The sequence below is a fragment of the Opisthocomus hoazin genome, chromosome 3, assembly GCF_030867145.1.
Source record: "Opisthocomus hoazin isolate bOpiHoa1 chromosome 3, bOpiHoa1.hap1, whole genome shotgun sequence".
Lineage (NCBI taxonomy): Eukaryota > Metazoa > Chordata > Aves > Opisthocomiformes > Opisthocomidae > Opisthocomus > Opisthocomus hoazin.
Window position 1 is genome coordinate 25,958,696 of NC_134416.1, and position 16,745 is coordinate 25,975,440.

Consider the following 16,745-nt stretch of genomic DNA (forward strand, 5'->3'; position numbering starts at 1 on the left):
AGCGGACGGCAGAGTTCAATGCAGGTTTTTTCAGTTCTCAGCCTACCGCTTACACAGATCATAAAATAAACCCAGATGCAGCAAAACTGACTGTCAATTAAAAAGCAAAAATGCAAACATCCTGAGAAAGAAGTGTAGTAAATGTGTAAAATTTTAAGCCAAAAGGACTAGAAAACACTCATACCAACCTTCTCTTTAAACAAGTTCAAGCTGGAATTAAAATACTGTATTACATACGAGGAAGGCAAAGCTAATCTATTTAATTACAACTGATCTAAATTAAAGCCCAAACAGAAGATTCATTCAAAAGCAATTTCAAAAAAACCATACTTATTTGTCAATTATATTCCAATAAAAATTCTATTTTGGAAGTCTGCTGGGGAAAAGAAGAATGTCCAAGCAGTTATAAAAAAAAGAGAACTTAGATTATCTGCAATAGCTGCTTTCCTTATTCTTATCTTAATAGCTTTTCAGGAATCCCACCAAATTTCCTATCCAAATCTATGACCAAAAACCTCAGACCCACGTGTGCTGGCAATATGATTTCAGTCACCAGTGGGAAGGAAACGGAAAGCCAATTCCTCTGTGGCTGGTTTTGCTATGTAAGCTTCACTTGCAAATTGGCCAGAAGTCCTTTGGACATTAGAGTCGCCTTATCTTTCAAGAAATACCAGTGGCCCTAAGCTGTTTTGTGAGAAAGAACTTCACTGGCAACTTGCCCAACATCAAGGGCCAGCTGGAAGGCCATACATATTTTTTCAAGGCTAAGAATTGAAAAGAAAAATTGTCTATGGAATTACATTAGTTTTTAAAAAAAAATCATTAAAAGACAAGAAAGGACCAGGTGATCTTATAAATGAAGAACAGATACTATTATTGTGTTTAAATTTTTATCTGTACTCCTGTCACTTTTTGTGGTTTTATCATTACTTTGGTTACATCTGCTTTTCCTGCCCTCTATTTTTCAATGATAAACTCGAATTTACTCTTGATCACATCTTTTCCCTGCACGCACTCCTCCAGAACGAACTTACTTGCTTTCTTGCACTTCCATTCATTCACCGTCTAGAAAGCTTAGTCTGCGTGCCGTCCTCACGCAGCTTCTTTTGCTACACGTTGCCTCACTTTAAGAAAAATCACCGAGAGTCCTCTCATCTCCCCTTTTTTTGAAAATTAAACCAGCAATAGTTCAATTTATGTCTTTCCTTATGATTCTGCCTGCTTTTCTATATCACTTTTAGGAAGTCATCCCTCAGTTCAGACAGAAATCTTATCTTAGGAATCATAAAATTATGAATGCATTTCACAAAATCGGACTGTTTTTGCATGAATTAGACATAAAGGACTTTTAAATGAAAACAAATACATAAACGTTGGGCAAACAGGCATCTTCTAGCAGAAATGCATCTAAATCCACAAAATTAGTTTTGAAAGCTTGCTCTTGGCCCTCAGACCTTTATCCCACTTTGAAAAGGGAGCTCTGACTGGTACCCAGTCTATAAAAATTTAGTTTTAAACCACATATATGAATTTTTAAGTACAAAAAGTGTATTAAACAAAAATTAAAAAATTCAGATTTTCACAAATTACAAATGAAAAACTCAGTTTTATATTTGAAAATTTTAAAATACCATGGAAGCGTATGCATACTTTACCTTTTAACCCTGTATAACTAGAGGGCACAGCTTTGCATGTGCATATCATACAATATATTATAAGGGAGACTCAGTTGAAATATCTTGTTTTCAAAATTCACCTTGTTTTAGTTACAGAAGTGCAAAACCCAGTTCAGAACCAATAGGAAATGTACTACTTTATCCTCCTCTAACTTAGAAATGTCTGAGTTGGTCTTAGTCAAGCCTTGTAAATAGATAAACAAAAGAAGTTAAAAAAAAAAGAAAAAGAAAACCCAAAACCCCCCATTGCTTGTAGACTGAGAAGCTGAAGTCTCAGCCCTGGAGTTACAGAGTTATTTTTATGGACGTACAGTAAGCCACTTAGAAAAGAGCTTATAATGGAACCAAAGGCACACAATAACTAGACTGTAACTACAGTGTAACAATCATAGTATCATGCATTTCAAATGTATAATCCAAAACTCCATGGAAATTTGCTTGTAATGTAAAGCAAAACCAATACAGAATTACTTGATTTAGATACACTGTGAATGATATCTGCAGTGTTTGTGCTGTGTAATTCTAGAAAAGAGCAAGTTCAAAAAAACTTCCTACCTACTAGCCATGTTCCATTCAAGTGCTGGATTTTGAGAATTTCTTTCACTCTCTGTCAAAACCCCTCCTTTTCCATTCTCCTTCTCTGGTTTCAACTGATTCCAATGAGCAGTACCAATGTTTATAGACTGAAGATCTATTTGATATTGTCTGTCTTCAACCTCTGATCCAGGGTCTCGAAGTATTCCTAGATTCAGTGCTCTCCTGCAATGTCAAAGAAAAAAAAAAAAGGAAAAAAACCAACAACAACAAAATATCAGCAACAAAGGTCAAAATCAGACCATCAGGCAACTGAACTTACCACTGTTTTTCAAAATAAGCCAGTAAAGGGAGCAAGGGGATCCTAAACATTTTTGCTTTGAATCTATGATCACATCAAATTGTAGTCTATTTTTATTGATTTCATACATCTGAGTTGAAGCTTACGCTTCTTATTTGCACGTGCCACCCAATCTACTGTTCCATTCTAGGTTGTTGGCTTATGCCAGGGTCATTACTTAGTATATAACTGCTGTCTCCACAGAGAACTTAATAATTCTGCAATTTGGTTAATCATCGATGCTAACAATCTAAAAATAAACAAGGATTAAAGCAGCACATCTCAACCTGTGATGCACGCACTGCATGCAATCTGTAAGCATAGGTATGCAACCTGTAGGTATGCAACCTATCTCAAAGTGCAATCCCAGCGCTGCCCAAATCCAAACACAGTTGAAACTGCTAATACCACTGCCATTGTCACCAATGGAGTATGATAGCAATCGAGAAAATTAGGTAATTAATTGTATCTACCCACAAAGGCATGTGAACGGCATGAAAGCCATTTTGATCAAGTCATTTCTGGTGAGGCACTGTGATGGCATTGTTCAGTAGCCCTGTAACTTTCTTAAACGCTTACCAGAAATACACTGAAAATCTGATATGTCAGTAGTGGTATTTCAAAATTAAACGCGGTTTCTTAAAACTCAAGAATGTGTTTGTGAACTTTCCACATGGAGAGATCTAACCACAACTGTATCTTTTATTTTTCTTTCTATGCTTTATTTCATTAATATGAAAGCAGTTCTGCTGGTTTTCAAAAAAACAAAACCAAAACACAAACACGGTAGATTATTGTATGACCCAGTGTCTATTTACATACTTTGTCTAATGCAAGTAAATATCGGAAAATATGTTTTGTGAAATATTACTGGAAATAAAGCAGCAAATTACATAATTTATAAAATCTGCTTAAGTATATAAAATACAGAATATACTAATTTCACCTGCATCATGAATTCTTCTCTCCTGTACCTCACAGTAAAGAAGATTTTTCATTCATTCTTTAATGAGCAGCTTAATAACTTGCATTAAGCTGCACCTAGCTCTATATTCCTTAGGCTCATTCAGCACAATCATGACCTTACAAACCAAATTCCTAGAGCAAAATCTGGCTGTATGTGCCAGTCTGAAACTCCCCATTGTGAAAATGGCTTTCTTCCCCTCATATATGTACTTATTTAAATACAAAACCCAACGAAATCACTCTTTGGCACATATTTTTAGGTGCGGCAAAATACAGAGAGGTACTATTCAGACATAAGGTACTAGTGCATTTCATTGTTGGTATAAGATTTGTTCACTGGATCTTTATTTGATCCAATTAATTTTGTAAAATCTCAAGGACTGGATAATGTTTGGACTGCTTTGGGATACCGCAGCCTAATATTTTCACGCTGATATAAGAACTGCACTTTCATTCTGTTCCTACTATTAACAATCACCTATATAGAATACAAAACTCTTCCTCTGATTCTTTAGATAAACCTTTGAAATCCAAGCAAACAAACTGCGTTTCTACAGATTACCTGCATTTCAAGAAACACATATTTTACATCTTTGTGTAAAATACGAGGGTTAGTTACTAATGCCTTGATGTTTTGACTAAGTTGGTTATTGCTTTCAGAAAGCATATCCTGCCAGTTTTATACAAGGATCAAAATACAGCCTTTTCCCAAATAAATTACATATATACGTGCATTTACATAAGAATTCATTTCTGGTTTTCAATATCAACTGTTCTCCCAAGCACGTCCACAATTTACTAGTTGTATACTTCCTAGAAGGATGAGAGTAAGTTAAACCACAGCAGAACTGGCCTAATCTTAAGGACACGTGCTATGTACGAACTCTCTGCAGCCTTTTTGATTCCGCAGGTTTTGAAATTTGAAATCCTCTTAAAAAAAAATCAGGGAAATGGAGTAAGCCAAATTCAAGACTCCTCTATTCATAGCATAAAGGCTCTTTTACCAGCTGAAACATACTGCAGGGGTTATGATTTACTTGCTTCCCCCTTCTGAAAATAACTTCCCTATCCCATCTGAACCTTTCCGCAGGTGGTGTAGAATACAACAGTTGGTCAATAATACAGTAAGATCCTAATCAAAAACGACCATAAACATCTAACAGGAAACACAGTTTTAATGTTTTTCTTCTTTAAATTGATTTAGTCTAGTTCAGGCTTTTTGTATGTTTTTATAAGAAACAGCTCATGTTGAACTACATGCTGCTGAATAGGCATAATTCTGAGACCCGCTGTAAAGAAGTTAAATCTATTCACTTACAGCTCATCTGAGACCTACAAAAAGCTAACTATACATTATGTAACGATTAAGAAATACTCACAGACTTTAGACACAACAGCTAATTTTTGTTAGCACTTACTAGATCTCTGTGTGAACTGATTTCCACTTCCAGGTACAGAGATCCCAAACCTATCCATCCAAATTTCAATTATTAAAGGTTTTGTCTGGTGATAAAAGATTCTTTCTATTCTAATTTAAAAAGGAAACAGACAGTAAGCTTGGATCAATATATACCCTCTGCTTTACAGGTGTAAAAGCAGTGGCACCTTGTTGGACGTGGATAGAGATGCTATGCAAGAGGACCACTTCCTTTTCTGCTTACGTTTGTGGAGCCCCAGCCCAAATGCAGTCTGAAAGCCCATCACCTATGAACAAGACGGGACTGAACTCGTGTAGAAATCAGAGCAATATTTATCACTGACCCAATGCTCCTTAACTGCTTTTTTCCCAATTCAATTCAATACAGTTTCCTAACTTATTCTCCTCAACAAGGCCATCGAATGTGTTAAACCAAACAGGGGAAATTAAAAAAACTGTTTCTTAGGGAAGCAAGGGAAGCAATGGACCACTGCTCCATTTAGAGTGAGATGCTACAGGTGTCAAGCAGAGCATAGAACAGAAACATGGTAAATCTAGAGCATCTATGATAACAATACTGGCCTTTGAAAATGCTGAACTACTACCAGTAAAACCCCAGACAGGAATCAGCTGTCCAAAGAAAGGCAACTATTTTTCTTTTTTTTTTTTTCTTCCTTTTTTATTTTTTAAATTATAGCAAGTAGATGCCTCTGTCAGAGGCAAAAAAGCAAACACGTGAGCCACTGGGGGAGAAACAGAACTTCCCCAACATCACAGAATATATGGAGGCATGATCTTAGAACAGGAATAAAAGAAATCCTGTAGAATAACAGTTCATGATGGAAGACTTGGATTTGCCTAAGTTTGGAGAGATTTAAAACATGTATTTGTGAGGTAGACCATAAGAAGAATGGGAAATCAAGGAGAAAAAGAGGAGGGCACAGGAGTGGGCAGGAGGGATAAGAAAGATGGGACCAGGGCACTAATACTGAAATTAAAGAAGCGGCAGTTAAGAAAATACCATTATTGCAAGAAGAGAGGAGGAGACATCCTTAGGCAAGAAGGGAAGGTCCTGACAAATTTCTAAAATATTGTACACGATCCTGGGTATGCATTCTGCCGTACAAAGTGAGATCTGTACCTTCCCCGAAGGGTAACCTCAGCTTTGCTTCTCCACCTTGCCATCCTATGCCAGTGCCACGGGGACACTTAATTGCAGTTTAACAAACATAGTGTTTTATGACTGCCGGGATGTTGGAAACAGTTTATTTTAGTCTGGGTCAGTAGAGTAGGCTCTCAAATGCTGTCAGCAGTAAACTCCAGTCCTCACCATTTCTGTGTCTTTCCCCCAGGAACTATGCCACATTTGAGTGGATTTGTTGGCACCTGCTCCTTCTCCCCTTTCTAGCTCGGCCTCCAAAGAACTCAACTACTGCCCCATCTCCACACTTGCTGGCAGTGTACTCTGGATTGGATACCAGCAAATTTTTATTAAAGATAAACTGAGTACAGTAAGGCTTCTTTGTTCAGCGCTTTACTACTAAGCGACACTATTTTGTTCATACGTCTATACTCACATTGCCTGTCACTTTAACATTACACTTAATATTTACAGGAATCTGTTTAACAATGAAAAGTACATTCCCTCTGATTAGCTCTTGTGTTGTGTTCTCTACAGCCAGATACATCAGCATTATCTACAGAAGACACTACACGGTCGGTGTCCTGTAAGTCACAGTGGTTAAGGCACCTGGGTTCACCTTCAGATGTGGAAGACCCTTACAAAAAGAAAACATCAGTGCTAGCTCCATGAACAAAATAAAAACGACTGACCACTTTTAAATATTTACATAGTGGACAAATATATCACATTACTAACACCAAGGAAGAATTAATTTAATTCTAACTGAATATGTTTTGTAGTAATCAATGGTCATACTTCTAACTCTATAAGGATTTGCAGTGTTTATAGCTTTTGTGAACAGACATAAAGCTACTTTGAGGCAGATTACTTGTGCAACTAGTATGTTAAAAAAGACAAGCAGTGACTGAAACACACAAAAATTTATTTTGATTGTGCTAGAATGCTTCAAACAACTGATATAGTGAAGCAAAAGCACAAGTAAGATTGGTTTAAAATAGAGGAAAATTACCTATGTTGGATAAATGTCTGACTTCTGTCTCTTGGGCACTGGTTCCTTTTTTATTCTGTATATGTACAAATGAGTATCACGGCAAAGAGGTAAACTAGTGTAAGTGTAAAAAAGCTAAAGAAGAGGATGAGACACAAAGTAGCTATAAAGATCTTTAGGTAATAAAAGGATAAGCATATTGGAGGAATTATGGAACTTGGTACTTTCAAGTCATAAAAAAAGGTGTTTCAACTATGGATTAGTGTGTGCTACGACATCATTCAAAACATGAATGTCCGAGTGCCTCTGAGAAAAAAACAAAAGACAATTGGATGTGCAGCACAAATCATCTACACTCAGGATCATCCAGAACAGATCATCAAATAAAAGAGTACTAAGATTCAGTTGAGCATCATTACACTTCTTTTGGTTTCCTCAGTGTCAGAATCTGGAATAAATCAGGACATGTTAGATCCATGTTTAGAATATTCAGCCTTGAAAAGGAGTTTTATCTACTGTTGCATCAAGACACTCTGAGCTTTTAGACACTTCAAGCACAGCACAAAATCTACTACTATGAAGATCTCGGTTCCTGACAAACAGAGAATGAAATTCAGAGAAGATATTCAAGATCTCTTCCAACCCAAACCATTCTATGATTCTATGACCTTCAGCAAAGCCACCACACTACCTACAACTGTTTCTCTCAAGTATCTCCAAGCTAGGTATTAAACAGTCACATTTGAAGCAAATGCAGATGGGATAGAAACAGAACCTTAGCCTCTCCCTCTGCTTCCACTTTCCCAGTCGTGCAGCAATAACTCTTCTACAGAAAATAATATTAGTAATAATCAGACCACTTTTTCAAAAAAATCTTAACAAAATATAGGTTTTCTTTTTACTAATACTTTTCAGCACAGCTTTTTCTTGCTTTTTTCAGAGGTCTTCCCTTACAATTACTTTGTAAGCTTTTTCTTAAAAACAAGCAACACAGACAAAAATCTCAGTTCTTAAACAAACTGCTGAGAGATGAAAGACTGTAAAATTACAATCACTTTTCTTTTGGCTAACTGCTTTGAGTCCTTTACTCAACCAGTTTCATCAGCTGCAACTACTGAGTCATAGATATTTACTTTCTTCCAAAGCCGTTGTAAAAAGGACTGATTTTCACTGAGTTACCATAATGCAAGAGAAAAGAGATTTGGTTTTGAATACATAGAAGAAGAAATCTGGAGAACGGCATTCAATGGTTTGTACCTATTTTGTACGTGTGGCTGACACCCTGTCAAAAGGAATAGAAGATGCTGTCTCGGTTGGAGCTTGAGGTGACAAACCTAACTGGATGCATGGACACATAGAGGAGCTAAGTCTGCCAGGTCTTCATATGTTGGGCACAAGAAGGTCTGAGACTAGAGAGACCACCTGGGCAGGCCTCCTGTGGGCCTGCAGGACATGTTTCCCTCTCTGCAAGGCTAGAAAATGCCAAAGGAAAATAGGAGGGGCAGATTTCATTCCTAGTCTTTCTAAACTCATTTATTATGTGACTCTAAGCAACAACATTAACCTCTTCAACAGTTCTCTCAAATGTATTGTGGGCATAATGCCAAAATGATGCTGTGAATATAATGGATCAATTACATAGAAAATACTATGAGATCATCTGATATACAGTGCTATTAGAATGCAAATATATAAAAATATGTATAAAAATTAACTACTGCACTTTTTAATCAAGATACTATTTATGTATGCTATTTATGTAACTACTTCAATATTTTTATTATGAAACCCAGTAGGTACATATTCAGAGGAAAAAATAACAACACCCCCTCACGCCCGTTAATTACAGTGGTGGTGCCAGGTGGGTGCTACTATAATTCCAATTGCTATCCATTTAGGAAGGTCAGATTTTAACGAACTGGATCACACCAAGGTCATGACTGGTAGCAGCGCATTGATCATATAAAAGCTTACTAAACACATGAAAGGCATTACAGTAGATCACACATCAAACATTTTGGCCCTGTGCTTCCTTCCTATAGTCCTACGGGCAGGAAATGCTCTACATATCCTGCGAGATGACCAGACACTTAAAAGTAGCCCCTTGTTCCAAAGACTCTGGCACAGTAATTGCCTGCAAAGAGGCTGAAGAACTTCTGCAGTGCAGTTGTCTTCCAGAGTTGTATCTGGAACACAGTATGAATGATCCTATGATGATAAGGTATGGTAAACTATAAAGTAACTTCAGTCTCTCGCTCAAAAAAAAAAGCATAAAATGAAACAAAGCTGAAGTTTTCAGCTGTGCATTTAGATGTCATCTGTTAATTACTTTTGTAATTTTACTGTTTAAATTCCTCCGCTAAAATAACAGCATGAGCAAGTCTGAACTTCTAAAGACCAGTTTTTCATTTTTATACTGTTTAATGTTTAGATGGTTCGAGGAATCTCGTTATAGTTTTGAAGCATTCACCAAAATTCCGGGAGCATAATATAAATATACAGTTGACAGACTGTATAAATGATAAGTATGCACTGGTCCAAAGGAAGGTCTGTATGATATTTTTGGATGCCAAATGTTTCTAGAAAAAACAAGTGGAATAGAGTTTCTCTAAATAGAGTCCTTGAGGAGAAAGCTTGAAGAGTTTAAGTAGAAGTGGAAGTCTGGGGTGGGGGTTAGAAAAAAGACAAAATACAATATAATGCCAAGACTTCTATGCTTTTGTTTCATCGTAGAAACAATTTCAACTTAAAACTTAATGCTGTTTGGCAGTAAAAGGATCTTTAATATTGATTTTTCAAATATTTCATCACCACATAGCTAAGGTAAATGATCCAGGGATTTTCCCATTGCTTTCATCCTGTATTTCAGTTTGCTTTAGCTGATTCACCTAGTTTAGTGGTACAATACCTCAGACTTTTCAGATGTTCTATAAATTCACCTGGAAATACTGAGGTTGCGTTTCACTGAACACAGTCTTCATATTTGATGCATGGAATTTCTTTAAATGGTGCGGTACGAACCGGTACAATGGTACAAGCTCAAAGACATACTGTCCACAGTGTGTTTGATAAGCTGACATGGGACAGGATTTCTTTTCGCTGTTGTGTCAGTATATCGAACTCATACCCGGACATCAATCAAATTCTATACAAAGTAGTACAGAAAGTTAGAGATAAATACCAGTTGTTCCTTCATATTAAACAATGTGTACTAATGCATATTTTCAGCATATGTATATCATAATAGGTGATGTTTATAGCATAGATAATACAACAAGAAACCACTCTGAAACATGAATACTTAACTTGCCAAGCCAATTCACATTTATCTTTGACACTGATTAAATTAGTTTCTCAAGATACCACTTGTATTTTCTTTTTCTTTTTGCAAAATCATTGTATTCATAATGGCAAGCTTGAACTATTTTTAAAATACTCTACTATGATACTGTAAAAATACGTCAATAACAAAGTCTTAAAAATTACCTCCTTTAATTCTTCTTGTCTGAAGTCCTTGCACTGCTTTTTCTATCTAAATATCACTGGGAAACTGTCCTGGTAGAAAACTCATTCCATATTCATTATAAAATATATTACCTTTCATGTTAAAAGCAGTATTTTGTCTTCCTTCAAACCCCATTAAACACTTCTCAATGGCACTTCCAAATTCCATATGAATCTATGCCTAGCAAGGTATATTGAAGGGGATTTTACTTCTAAACAGACTTTTGAAGAGGGAGGAAAAAAAAGAAAGAAAAAAGATGCACGTAAATTTCTTAATGTATTCTCAGTGATTCTTACAACTGCAAAAGGCAGAAGTTATTCATAATCATATAGAAAAAAGAGATATATTGAATAACGTGTATTGCACATTTCCCCAGAGAAAATTTATCTTGTGTGTACTGAAAGAAAATAAAAGATTTTGATCTGACTAGAGAGACAGCATAGTTCCAAGCTTCTTCTAATCATGTTGTAGAAGAGACCAGAGCCATCTATACAAATCTGATCATCCAACACGAATCATTCCCTGCAAAACACACAGAATGGCACCTTCCACACACATTATGAGCTGTATGGGAGTACTGGAATATTTACTTTTTTTCACGTTTTAAGGCTGTAATGATATGATGAAGGCATAATACTTTCTTATTGAATATTCTCTTATATGACTTGAAGTTATCTACAGTATGCCTCTGAATCTCATTAGAAAATTTGGGATTCAGCAGAAATACAGGGATTCACTTTATTTAAAATAGTTTTAGACACAAAAAGTATTGGTGGATAGTAAAATACTTTGGTTCAACCAGACCTGCCCCAGCTCACAGGTTATGAAACTGTAACCAGTTAGCCACTGCTAGTCTGTTGAAACCTGGCTGGTTCTTGCTTCTCCATTCTGAAATATAATAAATACATATTGTATGATCCTAATAATTAGATTTATCTAGATTTACTAGCATCAAAAGTAAGATTCAGGTTGCCCCAGGAAGGTACCAGGAGAGGCTGGATGGAAAGACGGCCCTTTAATCCTGAACAAAAGGGTAAGTTCAGACTACTGAAGTAATCCTTTTGCAGCAGCACTTGCAAAGTTAAGAGATGTCGAGACAACTTTAGAAAAGGAAGTAAAAGTCACCTAAACATAGCAAAAAGCAAGTGACTGTGATTACCCAATTGAGAAACTTATACATTTCCTGTTGAAAACACAATTAGTGTACTTGAGAAATACAGATTTGCCTGAATTTTGATTTTTTGTTGTCATGAAAAAACAGTATTTTTATAGACATTCATTCTTTTCTGTTTTACTTCTAATTTAGGCTGCAAATAAATTGTTTTCTCAAGATATTTATGCATATGTGAAAATCAGTTGTCTTTGATAATTGCCACAGTCTCCTCTTCAGATACAATGCATGTCTGCTTCATAATTGCACCTACTGTATCATATTTTCAGGCAAGGAATTTGGTGTATTCCCATTCTTCCTAGTCCTTCCTCTATTTTAAAGATATTATACCTCCCTAAAATTAATTTTCCTGAGCGCATCTTGAATGTTTGTACCTGTAAGTCTGAAGGATTCCCTTCATGATTTAAATTGTTTTACTTCTTCAGCTATGTCCTATATAATGAGTAAGTCCTGAGTTCAGAGAGGTCAATGTAAAATCACCAGCGCCCTCAAAATATCAAGGTTCTACCACTTTCAGTTTCCCGAGAGAATTACAGCTTTGAGTTCACGTACTTGTGGGCAGAAACTCTTGCTACACAGACAGACGCTACCCAACAGGTGAGACCTCAGTTATATAGAAAGTGATTCTTCCACTTCCATGTTTAGTTCTTTCTTAGTATCAACTACAGGCTAATGAGTGATTCCAGTTCGCTTACTGAAGTCAGGCACGCTCATTTTAATTCTTAAAGGAACAAAGAGCTGAAAATTGTTCAAACTGGCATTTCTCCTGTCTTCTTTTCATAAAACTTTAGCCCTTGAATAATCAAGGTGGTGTTATCAAAATACCAGACAAAATGCGATTTATCTGGTAAGCTTTCTCCTTTCTTTGCTTAGAGAACGCTTCTTGAACATGACAAAGTACAGACTGCCCTCAAAGTCCCTTGTCTTGCACTATTCCTTAACGGATTTTTATAGTTTTCTCGTCAACCGCTTGAGAACCAGATAAAGCACTGCCCCCAAACCTTCCAGCTTTTCTAAGATCTGTTATATGGGGTTTTTTTTTCCTCAGAAAAAGCTTTTGAACATCCATCTCTTTCATTACAAAGGTAAAACATCCTCCTGAACAAACCACTTCCCCACCAGCATCTTCCAGTTTGCTCTGGCTTTGCAGGAAGCCTAAAGCAGAGGAAAGAAGTGCTCCACTACAGCGCACTTTGATTGTGGAGATCATGATACATCTTCTGCTTGTATTTCATCAGGTCTTTTAGGGGCTTGTGACAAAGCTTTTAGGTATGTTATTACTAGAGACCTCATCTCTCCCCTTTACTGTATCGTTTCTATTCTTTCTCAAAGTCTGACTAACGGAATCACACCTAAAAGTCAAGCACACTCTCCTTGACTCACAACCAGTAGAGAAAGTTTTCAAGAACTAACAACTTTGACAAAGGATGTAAACTTCCACAGAGAAATCTAGAAAGGTTTTCTGAAAGAAACAAGCGACTAAAGCTACTGAAAAGTATTTTGCTCATCACTGAAAAGACTGATATTTTTCCAAACATCTTTAATTAATTTAGTGAAACATGCAGAAGATGCAGAAGGATGCAGCGAAACTTCTGCTTGAAAGATCAGTTTACAAATGAAATTCTGATAGCTAGATTCTCATCTTAAAATCTGTAACAAAGCTACAACTATAAACCACACAGTTTGAGTCCCATTCTTACAGTCAATTTTAAACCCGCTAATTCCTCTATGTTATTAAATACAATAACTTCAAGTTCAATCTACAAATAGTTATTTCAAATTAAAGTGACTGCAGCATTTTGTCTCTTCGATGATGAAAAATAAATCAGTAGCTTTTGTTTTAAAAGCCTACTACTGCTAAATCTTAAACTGCGATACCAATATATTGAACTTCTTGGAAGAAAACTATTACATGCATAAAGATGCACCACTTTAAAAGAGTTATTCATGTAAAGGCTTTTCAACATATTTAGAATATGCTTTAAAAGATGAAAAACAGAACAAATGAAAACTATCAGGAAATTGACCTCAAAACTCATCTATTGGACAAAAGTATAAAATACATAAAAAACTTAGAGAACCAGGGAGAACAGGTGAAGGACATGACAAAAACAAGCAGAGCCCAAACTCAAGAGGATTCGCATCCATTATAAACTGTTGCTGAGGTAGCTTTTGGCAGCAGGAGAAAACATATACTTAGAAACCTACATCCTGCCATGGGAAGCCACAGAATACACCATTGCTTTTGTAAACATGAAATATAAAGCCTTCACACTAAATTGGTTAAAGCCTACTATTCAGCATGTACACAAATCTTGCCAGACGTGTTTTAAGAGGTTTTAAGTAAGCTCCACTTACAGGGCACTATCAGGCAAGAGTCATCCTCAACTACTCAAAATATCCCTGTGTGTTCACAACAGCAACCATGAAGACCACAGATTCCAATGTCAGGTAGTTAAACTGACTCCACAAGGCACCCAAAACGTACAAATGGTGATGGTTATGAAGAAAACTCAGAGTTTTACTTGAAATGCAAGGACACTACACAGATACAAACACACACACAAATATCCAGCTCACTACACTTGCCCATTTGGGAAACAGCAAATTCTATCATCTGTAGTTAGTTTGAGTCCAGTTTAGTAAATATAGCTGCGTAAATTCTATATAAGCTGCAGCGTATGAAGAATACAATACATAGAGTTTTGAAATTACTTTTGGAAAGCAACTTCTACAACACTTCCAGTTAGAGAATATATAAAGCATTTTTTTATTATGCCAAGAACATAGAAAAGTAACCATTCTTCTGTCTGAAGAATAAAATGTATTGAAAGAGTCTAAACCAACACACACCAGAGATGTGCATTCCTCTGAATTTTTCTTGAATATATATACACACACATACATACACACCCAGCCTTAAAGTGGGAAACTGAAAAATTTCAGATTTGCTTTGCAGCTGACTTGCTAATCTGTGAGTTTCTTCCTGTTCCTTGAAAAACTGTCACATACAAAGATTAATACTATTCGATAGTTAAATAACTTCGGTTATCAGGAAGAGTTCAAATCTGTTCTGTTCCTACCCTGCAAGTACAGGATATATCTATGTATAGATACTCCTACATTCTATTTGTATCACCACCACACCTGTTCATTTTTTTATCACTGAAGAACACACACTATCGCACCAGAAGAATGGAGTATCTGTGATTTATGTCAATCACTGACATTGAACTCAATGGAGATGCCTGATACTATCTCTGTATTTTATTACTATCAATATGCACTTGTGGTAGCCATTAACATACCAGTGCTAGCCATTGCCTTCTCGTAGAAAAAAAAACCCTCTAACAACCACAAGCATCAGAGGGCATGAAAAATGTTTTGAGAGGCTGAAGAATGCTACATTTATCTTTGCGTTCTACAACTAATAAACCCCACAAGAATATGTACCACTCCTTAAGAAAAAAAAGTGATGGAATTATACCTTTAAGGACAAAACAAAAAAAAAAAGAAAGAAAGAATACCTTCTGAAATGCAACAAAACTACTGTATACAACTTTTTAATCTGTTTTTTTTACTGCATCATAATCACCTTTCATAGCAATAATGGGAGATAAAGTAGTGTGCACAGTAAGAGCTTAAACACAGGAAATATGACTTTTGACTGTACTTAAGGTGATTGAGCACTAAGCTATCTCGGAAAATCAGTAAGGGCAAGGAACCATACTCACTTAAGCAACACCATTTGAGTTGTTCAGGATAACAGTAACAAGGATTTAATTTTGCCATGGGAGCTTTGAATAGTATCCCACAGAGAAATATGCTCCAATAACATGTAATCATTCTGTATATTTCTGATAATCCTTTTTGTTGAATAATTGAAAACCAAAGTAGGAATACTTTAAAACATTAAATGGAAAAGAAAGACATTGGCAAACAGTTTTGCAAAAGAAAGAAATCTTCTATCCAAAAAGTAGTTTAAGAACTGTGGTATGAATTTGTCATAGATAAACTCTGTGAGGGACATCAGAGAACCCACAAATATTTATGGAATGAACCACAATCTGTATACAGAAGTTAACAAATGTCTCATTACAAATGGGATATGTTTTTCCCAGTAACAGAAGCACACAACTTGCATTACATTTAACTTCAGATCCTGTTAGAATTAAAAATACTACAAAGAAAAAAAGTCTGCTTTATATATTACTGGAAAATACTTTTCAACAAAGAAAACATTTGTTGAAACCAAATCTGATGTAAATTATATTCACTCACAAACAGTCAAGAAGAAAACTGTATAGAATAATATGTTTTGAAAAGCTTTCCTGACTTATTTTAGAATAAATTATTCATCACAGTCAAGACTTTTGAATGCTAATTTTCATTATATGAGACAGAAAATTTACCTGGATATGCAGATTCAATTCTATATTTTAAGAATCAGCAAAGGAAACCCAGGAAAAAAAAACCTGTAAGGGGTCTGCGTAAAGTAACTAAACTTTACTTAAGTAACTGCTATAAGTGGACCACTTCAGCTCTTAAAACGGCATTAATTCCCAAGGACCAACTAATTATTTTCTCCAACAGTAACAAAAACCCAAACACCTCTTCTCCTGTGTCATTCCCCCCTCCCCAATTTTACAGTAACAGGTAAAACACAGAATTACTTGGTTAGAGCAAAAGAAAGATTAAAGGGAGGTAACTTGAAAGAAGAAATGTAAAAACTTCAATAATGTTGCTTTATAACATAAAGCATACAACAGCACAACTTACATAAAAAATAACTCCAGCTTTTAGATTTCCTTTTATTAAGTTTTACAGCTTATCTGCAAAATTTTTCATTGCATTCAAGTTGCTGAGTATGTAAACTGTGAAAGGTATCCTGGGACGTTTAAATGGTATTTCATGTCTTTTTTCTTTGTCTCTGTGCCTTTTTTTTTGCTTACCTTTTTAAACTGTTATAGTATTTTTAATAATGTTAATGCTGAATCTGAGAAT

General features: G+C 35.7%; 1 protein-coding gene across 7 annotated transcripts in view; it reads right to left on the reverse strand.

The window, feature by feature from the left end:
* VPS13B (vacuolar protein sorting 13 homolog B) overlaps nt 1-16,745 on the reverse strand; it is a 482,877-nt gene that overhangs the window by 166,440 nt on the left and 299,692 nt on the right. For all 7 annotated transcript variants that reach the window (XM_075415801.1, XM_075415802.1, XM_075415804.1 and 4 more), the window contains exon 31: nt 2,232-2,435. In XM_075415801.1, coding sequence (XP_075271916.1) covers nt 2,232-2,435 — 204 coding nt within the window. The remainder of the gene's footprint in view (nt 1-2,231; nt 2,436-16,745) is intronic.